The sequence below is a fragment of the Xiphophorus maculatus genome, chromosome 19 (genome assembly GCF_002775205.1).
Source record: "Xiphophorus maculatus strain JP 163 A chromosome 19, X_maculatus-5.0-male, whole genome shotgun sequence".
Classification (NCBI taxonomy): domain Eukaryota; kingdom Metazoa; phylum Chordata; class Actinopteri; order Cyprinodontiformes; family Poeciliidae; genus Xiphophorus; species Xiphophorus maculatus.
The window spans coordinates 26,740,357-26,761,346 of NC_036461.1; the positions used below are offsets into that span (position 1 = coordinate 26,740,357).

General features: G+C 39.7%; 1 protein-coding gene across 1 annotated transcript in view; it reads right to left on the reverse strand.

Annotated features, from left to right (window-relative positions):
* Positions 1-1,357: 1,357 nt before the first annotated feature.
* Positions 1,358-20,990, reverse strand: part of LOC102223545 (glutamate receptor ionotropic, NMDA 3B-like) — a 121,261-nt gene continuing 101,628 nt past the window's right edge. Inside the window, exons 9-12 of the mRNA XM_014468839.2 lie at positions 9,804-9,955; positions 8,520-8,684; positions 7,137-7,204; positions 1,358-6,586 (exon numbers count right to left, since the gene is read on the reverse strand). Coding sequence (XP_014324325.1) covers positions 5,614-6,586; positions 7,137-7,204; positions 8,520-8,684; positions 9,804-9,955 — 1,358 coding nt within the window. The 3' untranslated portion in view covers positions 1,358-5,613. The remainder of the gene's footprint in view (positions 6,587-7,136; positions 7,205-8,519; positions 8,685-9,803; positions 9,956-20,990) is intronic.

The following is a 20,990-nucleotide window of genomic DNA, read 5'->3' on the forward strand; positions in this document are numbered from 1 at the left end:
ACTATAGGAATACTTTTAACTATGCAGTCTGGCGAATTTACCATTAGTAAGTTAATAGCATGCTACTTTTACCTCTAGCATATTGTTTTCTAAACCACCTGCATATGTTTTTGACAAAAGGTTGGCAGCCGAACGGTTTAGGAGCATGAGGGCTAACAGACAACATAAAAACAAATAGAGAATCTGTAAATTGTAAACATAATCTTTTTCTACTGAAAACAGAAACAAATGTCTTTAGTGCAAAGTCACTCCCAGTACCCGTACTTCCACTACGAGTTGAAGTGATAGACTTGAGTGCCACTGTGTGGTCGAAAGCTGCCATTGCACAAATAACTGCAATTTAGGCCAGTTTCTGACTTGGCCTCAAGTCATTATTTGACAAGTCACTCAGACTGTGACAAAATGTCATTACCATGTCACTTTTTACACTTTGCTGTAATAAGACTTTATGACCTCACAAAATAGAGGATTTGACCCTACGTGTCACAAAATCATGATGGATCTAATTGAAGAACTCCGGGACATTTAGGTGTTGGCAGTTTGCTGACAAGAGATCAATATCAGTTACAGTCTCTAATTAATTGATCAGCTAAATCAGAAGTCTGCAGCCTGAGGCAACATTAGACCAATATTATTTTCCAATACCGATTTAAAACAGAGCAGTTTTCAAAAAATACAGACACAGAATAATTCTGTATTTCTATATATTTTTTTCCCTATTCGCAAAATGGAAAAAAAAAAAACCCTCACAAATAAGTTGATGGGTTATTTCATTAATATTAATGTTAGTTTCGTGCTGTTGGGAAAGGCATTTATAGTTTTAACTAAACATTAACTCAACATATACCTTATAAAGTAACCTAACTAGCACAGTGCTACTCATGTTCAGCACTCACATCTTAATCAAACATAATTGCTGCGAACTTCAAATGGACAAAAATTTATATTTATATTAAGTTTTCTTGTGGTTTTGCTATCAAAATTGTCCCAGCTGCATTAATACAATAAATATTTTTACAGTAGAGTTTTAACATAAAATAAACTGACTTTATCTGAGATAACTCTTAATGCATAATTAATAATAATAATAATAAATCTGTGTAGAATCAGCTGAGGGTTTTATTGGTCCTTAGAATTAGAGGTAGCAAAATTGTCCAAACTTCTGATTTAAACTAAATGGTTTTTAGAGCATAACAGGTAAAGATTCCACACTATAATTACTATCCCTGCTTTTATTCCTTATTTTTAGCACTGATTTGGTTATTGATTCTCCCCATTTTTAACTTGTAGCCGGATACGCCTGTTCTTTAGACCCCCTACTTTCCCTACTTTAAGAATCACATAATGCAAGTACATCAGTATATAAATGTTTATTTCAAAACATGAGAATGTCCATTTATGCATAAAATTTATTAATATGTCGATATAACTTTAATAAGTGATAATTTAAAAGTATCTCTTTAAATATCCAGTACCACAAGCTTTTCCTTGACAAAAGTCCCAAAATATTTTACGTCCTTTTAAGACACCATGGCATGTGAACACAACCACTTCACACCACAGCAAAGGTTGAGATGCTAAAATGCACATTAGTGTCACCAAAAAAATAAAAAATAAAAATCAAGATGATATCAGTAGGTGTTTTCAGATTTCTGAAATCTGCTTGGAGAGTTTGAGAATCTCAAGACTGAGTGTAACTGCACTGTTAAGATGCTGGAGAGACTTTGTAAAACCATTTGCCTCCGTAGCAGAACAAAATCTATAAATGCATCTTTTACATGCCGTTATTTCTTTATAAGCGAACCACATGAATTGATTAATTTGTTTTATTAATCAAAATATCTCTGTAGAACCTCTGCAGGATCCATAGCCACTGGGAAGCAGAGATGCATCTCCCTCTAGTGGGCAACTGGCTACCTGCATGAGAGTCCACAAAATGAAAAGAAGACGTGTTTAAAAAGGAAGGGTGCACAAAACAAGAAGAGGTTGTGTCCCAATCGCAAGTTTTTTGGAGTCATATTTTTGTTATATTGATTTCTTCCATAATCCAAATAATGCACTTGGTTTTTGCAAGCTGTCAAACCCTAAATAGAATGACCTGGAATGGGATTTTAATTAAAGGTACTTTGCAGTAATTTAATATTGCACCTTAATAGGATTGGGGTTAGAGGAGACATGAGGAAAAAGAGGATGATAAAAATCTAATGTGTTTAAAACAGAAAACTGAGATAACCAAATCTGTGATGGGTCAAACCACCTCAGTGGATTTTTCAGCAGCATCTTTTTTTTTACCTGTACATATACATGTGCTTTCAGCCTTTGCAATATATTGCACAACTAACTTTCCAAAAAGATCTGGGATGCTGTGTAAAACATCTACTCTTAAACAGAACTGCAAAAATGTTTTAAGCACTGAAAGAGCTTCTCATCTGATTTAATTACTGCGCATACTCACAAACTGAATAATGTTGGGGATCTGCAACAGCGAGCTGAAACCTGTTTATGGACACGACTCTTCTATTCCACTGGTGACTGCACGCACGATCACTACATATAACTCAGGATCTTAGCAAAATGAGCAGCTTTTAACTCTTTAACAACAGGCACTTAAACAGAAATTGACTGCAACCAAAACAGAGAAAGAGATATAAAGTATTAATACGCAATGGTTTAAATGTGTAAAAGCCATGAAACAGGAACAATCTGTTCAGTTGGAAAGACTGGCTATTACGGTATGTTGATGTTAATTTTTTCCCCCCAGGTGATATTATCCACGGTTTCATCTGTGTATTTACAGCTTTCGCTGTTTCGGCAATTACAACTGCATTAAATGTCTATGTTGCTCTGATGTTTAATTACTTTCCCAGTCAGCTGCAAGAATGGCTGCAGGACTGCAAAGATATTTCAGAAGTAAAGTAAAAGTGAGATATCTGTTTCACCCAGATGCTGTGTTTATGCTGTTGGGTAATTCTAACCACACGTGGGTCAAACATTCTTACTCAGCTTATTGGATTATTTAAGACACAAGAAAAAGCCTTATGATTGCCAAACAGTGACACGCATGTATAAACGTCTTACGTAGGTCAGAAACAATAAATAGTAATATTTAAGTCAGTCGGCCATATTGCTAACTTCAGTCCGCCCTAGAGAATACGCTGTTTAATAAAGTTAACATTAGCCTTTTACCTGCCAAGGAAAGCTAGTGCTAGCTATATTCAGTCACATTTTGACCAAAGGATTAGTAAAAAAAAAAATGCTGATATAAAATTGTGAGGTGTTGCATTTATGTACTTTCTATTTAAATATTTTAATTCATAAGTGCACTTCTTTTGATTTGTGTTGCTCTACTTGGAAGGATTTAAATGTGATTTACCAGTTTATTAATTTAACTTCAAAACGTTTTTTTCTCTCTCTCTCATCACTCTCTCCTGCTTTCTGAGGTCACCTGGTCATGTGTTGTCATGGAAACGGGCCTACGAGCAGCGCTGACAAGGAACTAGTGTGTTCAATCTCTCGCTCAGTTAAAACCCCCCACGTTGACTGGAGGGAGAGAAGGCGGGTTGGACTGCGTTTGGGTCTGAATTATTGTTTGGCTTTGGACTTAAGTCGTTAAAGTGGAATGTAAATATGTAAATGTTTGTTTTTCAAAACCATATTTGTCTCCACCTCTTAATTAGCAGCGGCACAGGCATGTTTTAAAAGCTGCGTGGTCTGAAACTATGTCAGAATCCTAGTCCCTTTGCTGTAACAAATATAAGAAAAATGTTTATACTGAAAAATATGTAAAAAAAAAAAAAAAAAAAACTTTTCATCCTGTCCAATTTTCTTTTGTTTTTGCGTGTATTTTTTGCCACCCTGGTGATCCTTAAGCCAAAAAGGTTTTTGACTTACAAATAGTAAATAATCCATATTTCCATTGTATTAAAGTGTTTCTCCACCAGATCTGTCCATATTTAACAGCTGAGATCCAATGGACTGCCTACGCAGCAGTTTTCAGAGTGCAGAATGTGTTTGGGATATTTTTTTTCATATGTCTTCTCCTCCACATATTATTTGCATGTATGTTTTACACAGCATCTTTCTTTTTGATCTGAAACACACAGGCCCAAATAATCTTGCATACGTAAAAACCCTGGCCTCTGTGTGTTGTTTGATCTTACTTTTGAAAAAATAAAGAAGTAAAAACAGAGATTGAGAGAACAAGACATTGAATGAAGGTTCAATAACTACTGCAGAAAGGAAAACAAATAAAGTAAATCCTATTCCAATATCATCCATTTCCATTACCTGTTAAACATCCACCTGTTATGTCTTATTTAGCATAGAGAAAAAAAAAGAAAACATTTCTTGACATAGTGACTTAAGGACAGGATATAATATAAAGACAGTTACAGTTTGAGTCCATTAAATTGAGCGATTTCAAGTATTTTCAGTCTATGCCACTCCATCCTTACAGTTTCTTCTTTTCTACATCGCTTTCTGCAAATTCTTGTGTTAGGCTGTTGTTTTGCTTTTCAAATTTTTAATTTAGTTAGTCGTCTTTTAACTTGATTAAAATAGATTTTCTGCCCTCTTGCCACTGATTATGTAGTTGCCAGAGGCCATCTTCTTTTTAATCAGTTGTGGTTAATCGATCTTGATGTGAACCGCCACCGAAAGTTCACTTGTTTTTCCTCCACCAGTTTTAATTTATCTGATTTAGGAGATTAAGACACCGCTGCAATTGCTGCTGCTTTTCCTAAGACTAGTGCTGTTTTGTTATTGCAGGGCAAATGTGGAAGTTTCATCATCGCTCAAGAGTCAGATTTGCTTTTGTCTCTGGGTATAAATTGAAGCGAGAGTGGAAATTGTTAAAATTAGGCAGATTGCTACAAATGAAATTGTGAATAAACATTTCCTGCTTTCTGCCATCTCACTCCCGAACTACAAAAAAACAACAAACTACAACCGGATCGGGTCAATTCACCCCTTTGCCAATTTTGCACCTTGTTTTTTAGCCATACTTTGCCATTTTATCGCTTGTTAGTTTAATATCTGCTCAATTAAATTATTGTATGCCATGTTGTGTCTTTGTTTCCTCACTGAGAGACATTTAAAGGGTTAAATAAATTTTCACTTAGAGCCAGGTTACTTATTCCCTTAAAACATGAAGTCATTGTTTGAAAACTGCTGATTGTGTTTACTCTGGTTATTATAATCTTATATTACAATTTGATTTGACATAACAAAACAGCAAAAACACAAGAAACTTATAAAAGGGGGGCAAATGTGTGATCTTTGAGATTAACCCTTGTCACCCCTAATCACACCAAGATGTCTTGTGCTCATATTTCCAATTGGAGTCACGTTTTCTTACAGCAGAATGTAAGTTGGATATATTTGAAATTAGTTATTGTGGCCTCCAGGTGACTCTGGGTCAGTACAAAACATCCTGTGGCAGAAGGCTCCGTTTCAAAAGGTCAGCTAGGAAAAAACCAAAGCTGCAAAAGCTACAAAATGGCAAAAGGCTGAAATGACCAGAACCCGTTGCGAGCCATCATCCCGCGGCAATGAGAGCGCCACCTGACTAGTTCTCTGTTAATTCCCACACACCTGAAGGCTTCAGAGAACTAATCAGGTTCCGCTGCTTACACTTGACTGGCTGGCTTTTGTCCTCTCCAAAGTGTTCAGAGTGCGTGATAGGTTGGCCTTCTGTCTGTCCAGGCTAGAAGTGTTCCTTGTCTGGACAGTTATGTTTCCAGCACCTTGTTGGTTGACTTGACTTCGCTCCAAACTCGAAGGGCGTGACTGGACAGTCCTTTCTCCTGTCACAGTAACGACGGGGCGTGATTGAGTGGCTCTTCCTCTGTCCAAACTGTTCACTGTGTTTAACTGGCTGGTCCATCCGAGCCCCGCGGTACCAGCTCCAGCTGTCTGGCTGGGCCTTCCTGTCTGCTGATTGTTCAGGGTTTGCAGTTGGCTGGTCCTGTCTCTTTCTGGGAGTTTGGACAGAGTGGAACTGCTTCTGTCTGTGTTGATAGTCTGGACCTTCTGTCTGTCTCTTTCCCTCTCCAGACTGGTGTCCCTTCGTACCAGCCCACTCCTCTCTCTGTCCAGGCTGGTCTGGATCTCAGCTCTTCGTGCCAGAGCTTCTCTCAGCTGGTTGCGGAAGGTTTCGATCTTCACCTGAAGCTCCTGCAGTTCCCCCTCCCACAGGCTGGTCTGAGTAGCCCTATTTCCCAGGGGAGAGAGGACCAAACCCGTGGACGCAAGGGTAGAGACCGGTCCTCCGTTGACATGGAGATTGATCTGAGGCGGGGAGGTAAAGCTGCCCAGGCTGCTGAAGCCAAACCCTCCCAGACCGAGGCCAGGACGGCCGACCATGCCCGGCCGGCCACGCACCGACGCTGTGTGCGTGCGCAGGCGGTAGCTGTGAAGCGTGTCCAGGTCAAAGTGAACGCGTTTCTCCTTGGGTTCATGAGACGGCGAGGAGCTTCCGGTTTCACCAGCTGTGGTGGAAGCAGGGAGGGATGTGGGAGGTGACGGCGGAGAAGGCTGATGCTGTTTCCTGTGTAAGGTGCAGTTTTCTGAGATACAAGAGGAGGGCCTGGAATAAGAGAGGAAGATCGCAGCATGTTTCAAGTGACATTCAGTACAGCAGAACAAGAATAACATCCCTACATATACGAGGAGGCAAATCTTTTTTATAGGATTTCTAATCCAATATTCTTTGGTCTACATCTTGATTTTGTGACACATGCAGTACTTGTCAGCAGAAAGTACCATACAATACCTCGCAAAACTTTTCATAACCCTTTAGCCTTTTTATTTATTGTAAATTTTTTTCACATACCACACACTTCGCTCTATTTTGTTGACATTTAAAGGGAAACAGGAAGTAGTAGTAAAATCTCAAAAGGAGTATAGATGCAAATAATAGTCAAAATACATTTTACAAGATGTGAACTAGTAAAAAAAAAAAACAAAAAAACCTGAGAGTATCACAACTACAATAATGTGTATTTGCAACTCTACGTTTGTGGTGAATGATGAACTTTCCCTGAAGTGTTTAAGCTGCATTTAGCAGGACATTTTCAGAACAAGGGACTGTGAACACAGAGAGCAAACAAAGATCAAAATGTCAGTGAGCTCATTACTTTTGGTCAAGGCCGGTCAGCTCCTTCCCGACATCCTCATATGTAGTGTTGAGCGCTCTGTGGATTTTCTGCAAGCAGAAGCGGTGATAAAAAAATATATATATAGAGAGAGATATTGTTAGGACTATCTGACCTGTGTCAAATTAGGAAAGCTATTTTCAAGGCATTAATATTCCGCGTAGTTTCACAGAGCATCTGTGGCAGCTTTGACTCAGAAAATACAGAGGAGATTCTCTGAATTTCAGCAAAAGACAAATTTTTTATGCTTGCCATTTTGAGACAGTTTAAGGTACGGTAAGTGTTAGTCCAAATGCACACAGTAAAAATACATAATAAATGAACATGCTTTCATTTTCCCAGTTCTGCTCAGACGACTACAGACACTCGCCATTTGCTCTTACTGATTTAATGGAGCCATTTATTTATTTTTATATATATATATTTTTTAGAACAAACACAAAACGACGACGGTAAGCATAAAACATTTACGATGTTTACAGCTATGACGAGTGCACATAAACGTCTGGCCAGAACATTACAGCCGCGGCAATCAAACTTTTTCTAATTTTACAGGGCTCCGATTGAAGTACTATGTCAGAAACCGTAGATAGCGGCACTGAATTGGCTGCCCTTTAAGAAAAATGTAACAAAAGAATGCGAGCAGTCTTGATATTCAGACCGCTGGTTCCATTATTCACTCCAGAAACTGCCACAGGCCTCTCATTTGGTAATGACCAGAGTTGCATAACAAGAAAAACTTCACATGACCTTTAAATTCTGCATTGTTATTCATTTGCTATTTCAATATTGCTGCAAAACACACAAATTCTCAGATACAGTATGTTGTATTAAAATCTCGAGCCCTGTTTTGTATTTCAAGAACCCATTAGCGTCAGATGAAAGCGACTTCTACTGACAAAAGGCATAGATGTGTAACGGGCAGGCCATGAACCAGAGCATTTAGCACTGCTTATCGGAAATGTGCTTAATTTAAGAAGTTTAAATTAACTTCTTAATTTACAGGCAGCATTAAAACTTAATTAGGTAATTAACAAGTTTTTTTCCCCCATTAATTAATGTAATTAACATAACATAAAGAGGTCAGACTGTATCTTTCCTCAGTGATAAATAACCAAATTGTAGCTATAATGATCTCAAAGTAAGTGCCATTAAAAGTTTGCAACAGCAGAGGGCGCAGGTTATCTGCAAGTGATGCAGGTGGGAACTTTGCAGCAGGAGCAGCTGGAGCGCATGAACACCAGAGACTAATATTAAGATTACAAGCAGCGTCTGCACATCTTTGCAGTATATTTGCTTCGGTGTGTGCGAGATGTAACGGTGGGGGGAAGTGTGCATGCCTGTCCGCCCCATGTGTTCACCCACCTGGCTGGTGTGCAGCCAGTACTGCAGGGTGTTGGAGCGCCGGAGGCGGGGGACCACCAGGTGATAGAAGGTGTGTTCACCTGCCAAGGTCAGCAGAGCTCCGCCGACACCCATGCACAGCAACACAAACAGACCTGAAAAATGCTGGATGCCCATCTGCAGAGTCTGTCGAAGAGACAGGAGGGAGGGACGGAAGACATGGGAGCGTCAGAAGCCGCTGGAGCCGAGAGCCGGCAGGGATTCAAATGGAACCATTTCTTATTTATTCTTAAGCTAATTACCATTATGGTCGCTGCTAGTGAGTGCGCAATTGATATTCTGCTGTTGTAGTGCGGCTGTGTAAGCCCATAAGAGTAGTAATAAAGTGTAAGGGGGAAAAAAACAACATGCTGGTAGAGGGGGAGAGGGAAGACTGAGGAAGGGAGAAGTGGAAGGCTCAACTTAGAGTAATAAAAAGGAACAGCAGTTAGCAGAGAGACGATAAAAGGGGAAAATGGAGAAATAAAAAAGCACTTTGTTTCCTTTCCACTCGCCCACAACCCTTAACTCAAGCGATGTCCGTCTTATGACAAGTTCATCAGAGGAAGTGGCGGGGCCGGCGGGGAGCTCCTCCACCACCGTCTAATCACGTTTCTCCCACCCAACTCATTTCTGCGTCGCCTCTGATGGCAATTAGCCCCATGCTGACTCGACAAATTCATCAACATCTACAATGACCTCCTTCTGCTCCCGATCCAGGGGGCCAACTTTGCACTAATGCTCACATTGTTTCAGAGTAGCCAGCTCTCCAGGCTTTAAATGGGATGAAGACTGATAAGTTCCTGGTGCGGGGTGACGCTAAGGTTGCGTAATTGCGTTTCGCTTCCATATTTCAACTTTGAAGTAGGATCCTTTAAAAGGAACGGCCGAAGGGAGTTGTATTGCTTCTTTAGTTGCGAATATAAGATACAGACATAGTGCTGTATCTAGGGATTTTAATCCTTTACAACAAAAAAAAAAAGAGTGAAAGGAGAAGGAAGCACAGAGAACTTTATGTACTCCTCAATCACACTCAAAAAATACGACGAAATAGGAGTCGACACTCAGTTTGCGCTTGAAACGGTGGTTGAGGTCGGTGAATAAACCTGAGTTTATGTAATTTTGCTGACTTAAGTGCACGTCTTTGTGCATGTGTGCTTTAGCTGGCAGCCAATCTCGTCTGCATCCCAACGGGAGACTCATTTATAGGCTTCGCTCTGTACACAATCCACGTTCACCGTGTGAACACTCCCACTGATGACTTACCTCGGTGACTGCAAAGACTCTCTTTCCGCAGGGTACAACCTTATACCATTTGTCATGCAGCATGTCCATGAAGCCGTCAGACTTGTAGCGACTCACAAACTCCGACACATTACGGGTCAGAGGAGAGCCCTGGGGAAGGCCTATGCCGTAGCCTGGAAGAAGACATAAACATGGATGTAAATGAATGTTCCCTCAGTGGAGGGACTTTAGCTGTGCCCGAGGAACAGAGCATACAAACTTTGTTTTGTTTTTTTTTTCGTAAGAAAACAGTTGGCCACTCGGAAAAAAAGCCAAAGGGCAAATTCCCTACGGAAAATATGTAACTTCAGTTTGCAGGCTTCACTTTGAATCAGAATCAACCATGTTTTCTGCCTGAGTGCAGTGTATGAGCACAATATTTAGTGCAGTAACCACACATTTTATTGGGTACACCTCGCTTGCACTTGGTTGAACGCCATTTTGCCTTCACAACTCCCTTAGTTCCTCATGGCGTAGATTCAGCGAGGTGTTGGAAACATTCCTCGGGGATTTGGCTTTATAATGACATGACAACATCACAAAGTTGCTGCAGATATGTCCGGCTGCATAGTCGCGAAGCCAATCTTTGGTTCCATTACATCCAAAAAGCTGCTTTCCTGAATAAAGATTAGGCGACTTTTGAAATATATCATCGGGTTCAATAGACAAGTTTGATGGAAAGGGTCAGCACTAACACACAAGTAGGCTTCATCATTCAAACAATGCCCACTTGGTACTGAGGGACCCAAAGTGTCACAAGAAAATGTTCACCATCACTGCTAACTCCAGCCTGGACTGCTGTATGTGCAACATTACTACCTGAATGTTGCAAACTGAAATCAGGAGTTACAGAACCAGGCAATTTTAGCGAGCCTTCATTATTTGCTTCAGTTTCCTGTTTTTATCAGGCAAAAGTTGCACCTGGACGTCTGCTGCTGTGGCCCATTTGCTTCATAGTTCAATGAGTCGGACATTCAGAGATGATACTCTGCACACAGTTGTAGCCAATAAAACAGGAATATTATTAAAAAGTAAATTTATTCCAGTAACTCGGTTCAGTAAGTGAAACATTACATAATTTAATTACACACAGATGGCCATTTACCAGCTTAAATTACGACAATCTGCCTACAGGTAGTGAAAACACGACATTTAAGGTTACATTTTAGGATATTGCATCAGACCAATAACATAACATGTTTAACACAGAAACGTGGTCTTATTGAGAAATGTATTTAATAACTGCTTAAACGTTGTTATTTTCAAAAGATGTTTTTAATCTGGCAAACAAGTCTCATTGAAATGAAGATTCAATTTTATTGAATATGACTGTGAATTGGTGGCAAGAAATGGCTATTTGAGCTATCGTTGCCAATAAACTCAAACCTACCACCTCTGACCTCAACTACCTCTCTTTGACTTTCTCTTTTTTTTTTAGACCTTTGTCTGTAAACCAGAAGGGTGGTTGAGCATCCGAGTCCATCAACAATTTCTGAATACTGTGACCAGCCAGCTGGAGACCAACAACAAAATGTTCCAAGTAAATTCTTCAGCATTTCTTTCCTCCTGTCTAATGCCCACTTAAACCTCCGTAAGTCGTCTTCACCATGTCCAGATGCCTACATGCGTTGAGGTGCTGCCATGCGATTAGCCTGTTCATTGTTTGTGAAGGCCCTTGAAGAAAACCCAACAAAAGATAGAAATATTAGCAAGGGGACTTTCATTTCATGCATGACCTCCAATGGTATCAGAGACAAATAAATAGATTTCGGCATTCTTCTATGTGAGAGGTGGAGAAAAAAAAGTCCTCTTTGTCCTTTTGTTGGAACTCAGTGAAGCATCCTAAATTTTTCTTTGCACATGATATTACTTGTACTCGTTTCCTTGCTCGGAGCCAGACCATCAGTCATCAGTCTGATTCTGGGTTAATCAATGTAGCAAGATTTGTAGACGCCAGGCTTAAAATATCTTCTTACACTTTAAACCAGCTGTGTCAATTTGCATAATTTCAATGTACATTGTCAAATTTGATCAAATAATCCCCCCCACAAAGCCTCAGGCTTAACACAGCTTCCGACCACTGGCCTCCCTCGACGGCAAAATTAACTACACCTTATTTATTAGAAGTGATTGTGAGGCAGAAAAAACCCCAAAACAATAATCTCCTTTTACCATAATTGTGTTTGAAGCGTGCTGGGATGTATGGGGAGGTATTCATAATGTTATTTCCTCATCAAAAACATACTTGAAATGATGTTTTATTGATTTCATGCATATTTTAGGGATCCTTTAGTTTACTGTAACAGCCATTCGGGGGCGCCTAAATGCTTGTTATATACAAAGCTCCTCCATGGAATTGCACCTCTAGACTAGCGGCAGTAGCAGTTAGCGGTTGTAAACGGCTACTCGACATCGAGTGCAGCATAAGGATTTAGGTCCTGCCACAAACATCCAGTTTATTAGCCAATGTCAGATGAAATGTGAACAATATGATTTTAAGGCGAATGAAGAAGTGCATCTTTGAAACCCTTTTCCAAAACTGTCGCTCCATTACATTTTGTTAACAACTGAAGTCTGTAGTTACAAAGCAGAACAAATATACACTTAGATACACCGCATCAGCATCATCCGCTTTGTTGCTAACCGATGATACAGACAGAGAATTTATGAAGATATTATTTAAAAGGTCACAGGGTTGTGACTCGCCCCACAGCATGTTTTTCACAGGTCTTCCTCTTTTCTACTTGCCCTTTTCAACTCGCAACTTCTTGCATTTCTGCCTTGATTTCATTTGTGAGTGGTGATGGCTGAATCGATGTAGACAGTATTTATATATATTTTAAAAACATTCGGTTAGCATTAAAAAAAAAAAAGTAATTTAAGCAGTCCGTTGTCATTCAATTTCTGAAACACTGAATGTTGATCCAAAGTGTCACAATATCTTAAAAAACATCCTTTCAGTTGTTATAAATTGTTAAATATACGAAAATCCAACTAAGTGACATAGACATCACAACATACAAAACAACATCTGAGGAATGTATTGTTATCTCATGGCTTCCAACTATAAATGTGTAGCATTATTACATTTTGTGGATAAATGTTTCTGTTGTTCATATTTAACGGAGGCCGAGCAGCAACAATAGCTTCAGTGCCATCAGCAAGCAGTGTACTAGCTTTACGGTAGAACAGTTACATGCAAGCAATTTTTCACAATAATGAACATTAGTGCCTGGTGGAAATTTACCAAAACACAACTGAATGACTCAAAGGCTGTGCAAGAAAAACACAGAGGATCTGATTAAAGAGATTAAAAATACCCAAAACAAGCATTTGGAAATGAAACCAGACTAGTGTTCTGATTAAGGCATTTTTAAATCATCTTCACTGGGTTTACTGACCTAAATAATCACTCTTTTACCGTTTTTAGTGCACATTCTGCACTCAGCCACCATGCACATAATTTTCTTGATCTGAATGGCTAAGCATTTTTCATCTTTTGCAAAGATTTTACAAAGCAAGTAACACCTGCCTCGGCTTCCGTTTAGTGTATTTGCTGTGATAAGATATAGTTAGTGCGAGAGAAACTGCTTGGATTTTCTGTAAGCTCTGATTTCAGACGGTTAGCTGGAGCCCCCACTGAAATGCACTACTTGCCGAATTATCAGCAAGTCATATCAAAACAGAGGCTAAACCTGCTAATGCTAGCCTTGCCCTTCTGGAAAGTGCTCAAAGTAGAATTGCGGTTATATTTCTATTATTTCTAGGATGTTTGCTGCTGTGTGCGTCAAGAAAGAAATATCTTTAGAAACTAATTATAAAGTTTTTTGAATTTTAGGTGAGCAGAACATTATGGCCAGTATTTGGCATATTTGCAGATTTTTCGTAGAGCATATCTAAGATATTGAAAAGAAAATACAGCTTCTGGGAGTTGAAATAGGAGTTACTCTATGTGACATGCAAAACACCCAATTCAGGAGTGACATTCATTTTTTGTGTGGTTGATTAGCTGTCCCACCAAAAACCGAGATAATAACACCAGTGGTAGCTCTAAAAACTGTTTCCACTGCATATATTATTGCATATTAAGATACGTTTAGTATTTAAATCATTTATTTGGCAGTTCAAATTTCGTAATGTATAAAGCATGTAATAAAAACTATCACCAATGAAGTGTAATAAATGAAATCCATTCTGTAGTTCATTAAATCTGCCGTGTTTGTAGAGGTTGTTACATTGTTCTTATTTCTCTGTATAAAGCTGAAAATGTGTGGAGTTGCAGGACCGGAAAGCAATAAAACACACTGCACTCACAGTTAATAATTATATAACCATAATGTTTTTAATTAAGTAAGATATTAAAGTACGTCTGTCACAAGTCTTTATTGCTGTATTGCCTTAATTGCTTTTGTGACATTTTCATGTATCACTGTTTGTAATCTGGAAAGAAAAATGACTCTGCCCTTCACAGGCTTGCAGAAACTGCCTTTGATCTGCATTATACCATGCATCTCTCTGCAAGTAGGAAAAAAAAAAAAAAGAAAAGCCAAACAGAAATCTGTTCCTTAGCTTTCAATCAAAAGACTCTGAAAATTACAAGCTCCCCTGGGGTTGTTTGTTTCATTTCATCTGTACTGCAGTCAAAGATGCAGTACAGCCAACTTTCTTTCTTTCTTTCTTTCTTTTTTTTTAGCTTTGTGGGGTTGTCTCAGGCTTGGCAGCTGTTTGTCTGCGTGTGCGTGTGTGTGTGTGTGTACTATGCGACTGTCAAGGTGTGTGAGCCTGATGGGGTTGTGGACAAAAAGAAGAAGAAAAAAAAGAGGAGGATAGCAAAGGTTCACGCAACTGTCACACTCTGCTTCCTACATTACAAAGACTGTCTACGCTCATCTCCCCTCTATTCCCATTTTCTATCTCTGTTTCTTCTTCTTCCCTCCTTTTGCCATCATTTCATTATTCCTCTTTCTCACTCTGAGGTCATTTCTCTCTCCGCTGCCGCCGGTCGTGTCCCCCCTCATCGCTGTCATCCCTTTGCTTTTGTTCTCTTTCTGCTCCAATCCATTCTTCTTCACATTTCTCAGGTCCTCTCCCGGGTCCACTCATCTGTCTCCGTATGTCTCCCTCCTCTTTTCTTTTACTTCCAGCCGACAGACGGCTTTCTTTCTGTCATCAGCCAGTCTCCATCTGCATTTCTGTGGCGCACTCAGTCAGACAGTGAAATGCAAGTGGGCAGCCACTTGTCATTTGTTTTGATTGTGTCCCCCAGACGTTTGGTTGCTTCATCTGAAGCCCTAAAGTCGTCACTCACATTCCCACACAGCGACTTAAACAGACGTGACGGTGCACTTTAGACTTTATTTAAAAGCCCTCAATATAATAAAACTGAGAAAAATAAAAAAAACCTGTTTGATAATGCTTGAAATATAAGAGATACGATAAAACAGATTGCGTGAATTATTAATTTGTAACCAACATATGAGTGTTTAACTGCTGTTAATTCTGCCTTGTTGCTGAAATGTGCTACACAAATAAACAAACCGTATTTAAATGCTTTTTGTTTTTGTGGCCATTTTTTTAAACATATAATTCCAATATTACTCTTGAGCTCATTTAGGAGACATGTGTACACTTGAATTGAACCACTTTTTTTTGACAAATACTTAAAAATGCTGATAATTTCTAAGCAAAGATGGACTGAAGAGGGCGAACGTTATTTTTGCAGTGCTACGTAGGTCTATTATTTTTTTCATCCAAGTTCAGTTGTCAGATTTTAAAGGATGAGTTTGTTTAACCTCATCCTTGTTCTTGTTTTTCTGATGTGACAGTATTAGTCCACGATATAAAAAAATATTTTTTTTTTCTTAATCCACATATTAACTGTGTAGTTTTTCAAGTCATAAATTGGTTTTTAATTCCTTTAATGTCACACAAGAATCATGTTGGCAGACTTTTGAGATATAAATCTCAACCACAGGTGAGGAACGAGATGCCACGAACTCAGGTAGACACAACTAAGACAAGGATCTGGCGGGGAATGGAGGAGACATGCAAGGCTAAAAAAACACAGGGGAAATAATCAGGGGAACAAGAGACAGGTGGGACCAATCAGGGACTAGACAAGAAAACACAGGGACTAAATTAACTAACAATAAACAGAAAAACCACATCCTTATAGAAAACAAAACATATGTGAGATGCATTTATTTAGAAATTGTCAAATGTAAGGGGGACCTTGACCGTCCAATAACTTGTGTTCTGTTGCTTTTTAAAAAATTGACCTTATCTGTCGACTTTAGCTGGGAAGTGTTCTGGCAGTTAAATATGAGGTGATTAAAATGCTTACGTAAAGCAGCAACATCAAGAAGTCCCGCCTGTAAAGTCATTTTTATTAATCTCCAAAGAAACTGTGCAGAAATGTAACCGCACCGCACCTTCTTTACGTAGCCATCTCCGGCCATCTTGCTTTCTGCCCGCAATTAGCTTTCATCGCGGCTACAGACGGAAATGTTTTAATATTTGGTTCAAGCCAGTCAATATGAATTAACATTTAACACATCAGTCAAAAAAAAGTGTCATAAAAAGGGGAAACAAGAACTTAAATAACATGCGGAGAGTCAAATAAATTGCATTTAAAATGTCCTGTCCTGCCCTTAATGTCCGCCCATACAGTGAGTGCAAAGTAAGGAACGACGAAAGCGGATAATGGCAGACAGCTGCTGATGCATTTCCGAAGCTTCTGGCCTGGGACAGTGCTTCGTAATTATGTAGTGGATCCTCTAAATTATGTCTTTAGCATAATATAGAAACAGAACACCTGGACAATATTGCTATTTTGAGATTGAATCTGTGATACGTTTCTCACCCTGCGATCAAATCAAACTTGTTCTCGCGCACGAGCGTCATCATTTAGGAACAAAATGGTCGCACTGTACAGCATGCTGATGATCGCAGCTGTAATTTGTCTGTTTAATGCAACATTATCCCCAGAAATCGGCAACAAGCGGTTCTAAACACAGCCATTTTCGTTCAAATTGAGTGGTTTCTGTGGCTCACATTAGACGCGGCATTACCACATTTACGGTTTGGACAGTGCAAAAGAAATTATCTCTGTCGGGCTTATGCATGTACCGCTGCATGGTTGAGACATCAAGCATAAATTTAATTAGCGAGATGTCTGTTTTGCTTCCCATGCGTTCTCGCTATGGCATAACAGCAACATGAACCTCCAGCTAACATTAGCACGTGGCTGACAGCAGTGCTAATGTTTTTTTTTTTTTGACTGCTTTTGCAGTGAGGCTGGATGCGCTAATTGTGCTGGAAGAGGTAGGTGGTTCTGTGTGTCAAAATGACATCCAGGTGAATGTCGAAACCCTGCTAACGCCGGGTAGAGCCTGGCTTGCAAAGCGTCCTCCTTCCATCCGTTTCGCAAATGAACATTTAAAAAAAAAAAGATGTGATTCCACCTCATTTTATTGCTTCACGGCTCAGTTCTGTGCTCAGCCTGCACACATTCTCTGCACACGGACGTCAAACTGATTTGGAGCTGTGCAGATTATTCAGCAGCTGTTGTGACACCCATAACCCCGTTTCGACTGCTAAACATTGTGGACTGCTTCCTTTAAGTACAAACCTTTGGATATAGAGTCAGCTTCACAAGACTGCCTGTTTCAGATGGCGTCACTTAGCTGTCACTCTTATCAAAGTTTAGTCCTTCCCAGAGTTTCTCAAAATCTCGTGCTTTTTAGCCCCTCTGCCAGTTTTACTCAAGTCATTGCCAAAGAACTAACTGTTCACTTGATGGCTGAGATCTCCCCAACACTTGACGGGGGCCATTGTAAGACAGTAATGGATGTAATTCACTTTACCCGTCAGTTTTAATGCTTTGGTTGACTGCAGTGCATTGTGTGTGACCTTCATGCGGCTGCCTTTGATTTTTCATCCGAGATGTTGAAACCGGTGACAGAGACGCAGGGAAATGCTAAAAATTTACTCACTCAAGAAAAATGAAAATACAAGTTTGAGAAATTTGATTTTCAGCAACTTTTTAGTTTTTCTTTCTTTCTTTCTTTTTTCTTTAAGTTAAAAACTGTTAGTATTCTAGCGAGATAAAAATGTGCAAGAGAGGACAATGACTTTTGTTGTGTTGAGTAGCGATAACTATTTTTTACCCAGGTCCAGTTCTTCATGTACCTGTGTAAACATTCAATAAACTGTGATGAGTGGATGACAACATTTATACAAATGCTAAAAAAAAAAGTGGGCATTTAAAAGGAAAAACAAAAAAGTGCTCCCTAAAGTTTGAAAAAAAATCCTGCTACTCCTACTCCATCCAAATCAAATTTCAATCCGAATCCACAAAGAAAAGTAGTTAGAAACAGGAAACTGATACAAGAGATAGTAAGAAATGGAAAGAGTTTAAATGGTGTATCGATACACAAGTCAACACAATGTAACTCACTCTCCAGTATCAATTTTTTAAGATGAATAGGTGTGAACAAAGCTATTATAAGGAGTAAAATAAAATAAACGATTTAACTCATGCAGAAACCAGGAGTTCCCTGGATCACAAGATAAGGTAAATGGTTCATATGTTAATTTAGGCCAAATGACAAATATTACATGGATTTGAGTTTCTAAACTATAGCAATGACACGGTATAGGTAGACTGAATAGCGTGCACTTATGAGAAAAAATAAACATCTATTTCAATCATTAAAAAAAAAAGAGACTTGACTTGGACTTGGAGGGGGGAATGACTTGTCAACATGTCTACAACGCAAACATTTCGTGGAAGCGACGACCCTTGCTTGTGTTTTTCTGCCAGTAGAAATGTGTATATTAGTAGAGAAACAATTAAGAGAGTCTTTGCTTTGAAAGTGAAGTTCCTCCCCTTTCATCAGGTTTGCGCCTGAAGAATCTGAATTTCAAATGCATGAACAAAAAAAAAGAAAATCAAGCCTTTTGGCTTCACCTTCAGTCACAATCCCCAGCATGAATAATTTTTGGCCTTATTATTCTTAATGATACATGAACAAAGTCATAAAATAGGGCCAAGAAATTTTGAAAATGGGCTAAGCTAATTTTAAATTTTAAACTTGTAATCAGGATGTTTTGGACATTGTTTTTTTTTTTTTTTTTTTTACCACACCTGTTTAAGTCCTCTTAACATTTTGCTTTATGTTTCTTTTGATCAGAGTCTCTGGAATTTCAGCCACAGAAACAGACAAAGGTGTCCGTGTATTTGCCCGCGTCAGACGTGAGCTGCCCGACCAATGACAGCCTTAGCCCTGGTAACAAAGTCCTCTCCCATCCTTATTTTGATCTTCAGACGTACTCCGTGCTGCTTGGCTGAACTTGAATGGTGCGCTTGTGCGCAGAGGAAGAAGACACGTTCACAAACACACCTACACACACATACGAAACAGCAGCAGCAGCAGCGAGCCGCCCCGCGTTCAGTGGCAATGTTATTAATGGGGTGTGTCTAGGCTGTCGTAAACATCTCCCAGCAGCATTCAGAGGAAACAGACACACAGCGACACCCCCGCATCTCTCTCCAGCTAAGCAGCCAGAAGATTTCAGCTGAGCACCTTGCCTGCAGCAACTGCACACTCCCAATTCTTCTGGCTCCCTGTATCTCCTGACCACAAACCACTCCATAAATCCTTCCTCAGATGGACCAAATAACGCTTCCTCTCTTTCTTTGCCTCCTACTTTTCCCTCTCTTTCCTGCCTCAGTCCATCTGCTTGGGGTAAAGGTTTGTCTTGATTAGGGGACTCTGTTGGCTGGCTCTTTTATCACTTTCTGTGCAGAAAGGCGCAGGGCTGGCAGTGGGCAAATGAAAGCCCTCTATCTCCTTCTCATGGCCGACTCCAACCTCAGTCGGCCCCCGTTTTCATCGCCTTTGTTGGGTTATTTTTTTGTTTTTTTTTCCCCATCTTCTTCCATCTCGTGCGCTGCCCTTTCTTTTTTTCCTTCTTCTTCTTCCTTGTCTTTTCCCCCGTTTCCTGTCTGGGTCATTTCCTGCTCATTCTTCTAACACTGCTAAGATTTATTGAGGTATTCACTCCCATCCTCCTCACTCACACTGTAAGGGTAAATAACCACTGATGCCCAAAGTAGACTCCTTTAGCCTGGTTTTTCACACGGAATATGAATCACGCAGTCATCAAACTGACCCGTTCTACATACCAATGAGACCTGGCTTACCTCTGCGATCAAGAGCGCTGCAACAACGGCGCTTCTTAACTCGCTTTGTTGTGTGCAGCGAAGAAAGGAGTAGATATTCTCCGGCGCACAACAGTGGTACACCAAGCAAGGGAATGCGGGAGCGGGGTCTTTCTGAGGCTACGCTCTGAGTGACAGAGAAGGTGCAACAAAGTGTTTGCTCCCACGTGGCACCCTTACTAGTAGTATCTGCATGTCTCGGCGATGTGAAGACTGACACAAACACGCACGCTCGCCCCATCCCTGCAGGAGCCTCCGCGTGAGACGAGCTGAGTGGGGGTTACAAGTTAACAGTTTTGACATATTTAATAAATTTGTTCTGTGAGCTGAAATTTCAGGTCAAAGTCACCTTCACGAGGCGTATAAGTGCAAATGGCATGTGACTAGAATAATGTAAAACTCTGAATGATAGCTTTTCATTTAACAGAGTGAAAGAGAGGCTGGCTGTTATTAGACAGAGGACATGATCTTCTCTTGCAGATCGTCAGCAGCCTTTTGTTTCTTAAAGCGACACAGTCCACTGCTCTGCACGTGTGTATAGGTCGTGAAAGTATTACAGCTGAACAACTTGCTTGAATCTAAATCGGATCGACCATTAATCACCATACAAACTGAATTTAAAAAAAAAAGTGTTTTAAGTTTAATATTTGTAAAACTGTCTGGAAATTCAAATATACTTGTCTTTCAGAACCGTCGACATTGTTCGGTAAAGAAGTATTAGCCCTCTTGCAGATTTTTGTTTTCTTTTTTGCCATAGATCTCAGAAAGAACCTGTCTGACAACATAAAGTAGGCTAAAAGATCTTAAAAGCCAATGCATCATTCATGAACATACAAGAATCAAAGTCGCTGACACCTCTCAGATGGAAAGGTTTAAAAAGTCATTTGTAAGACTTTGAGATTGCAGTGAACCACAATGAGTCTCTGTACACAAAATGAGAAAAC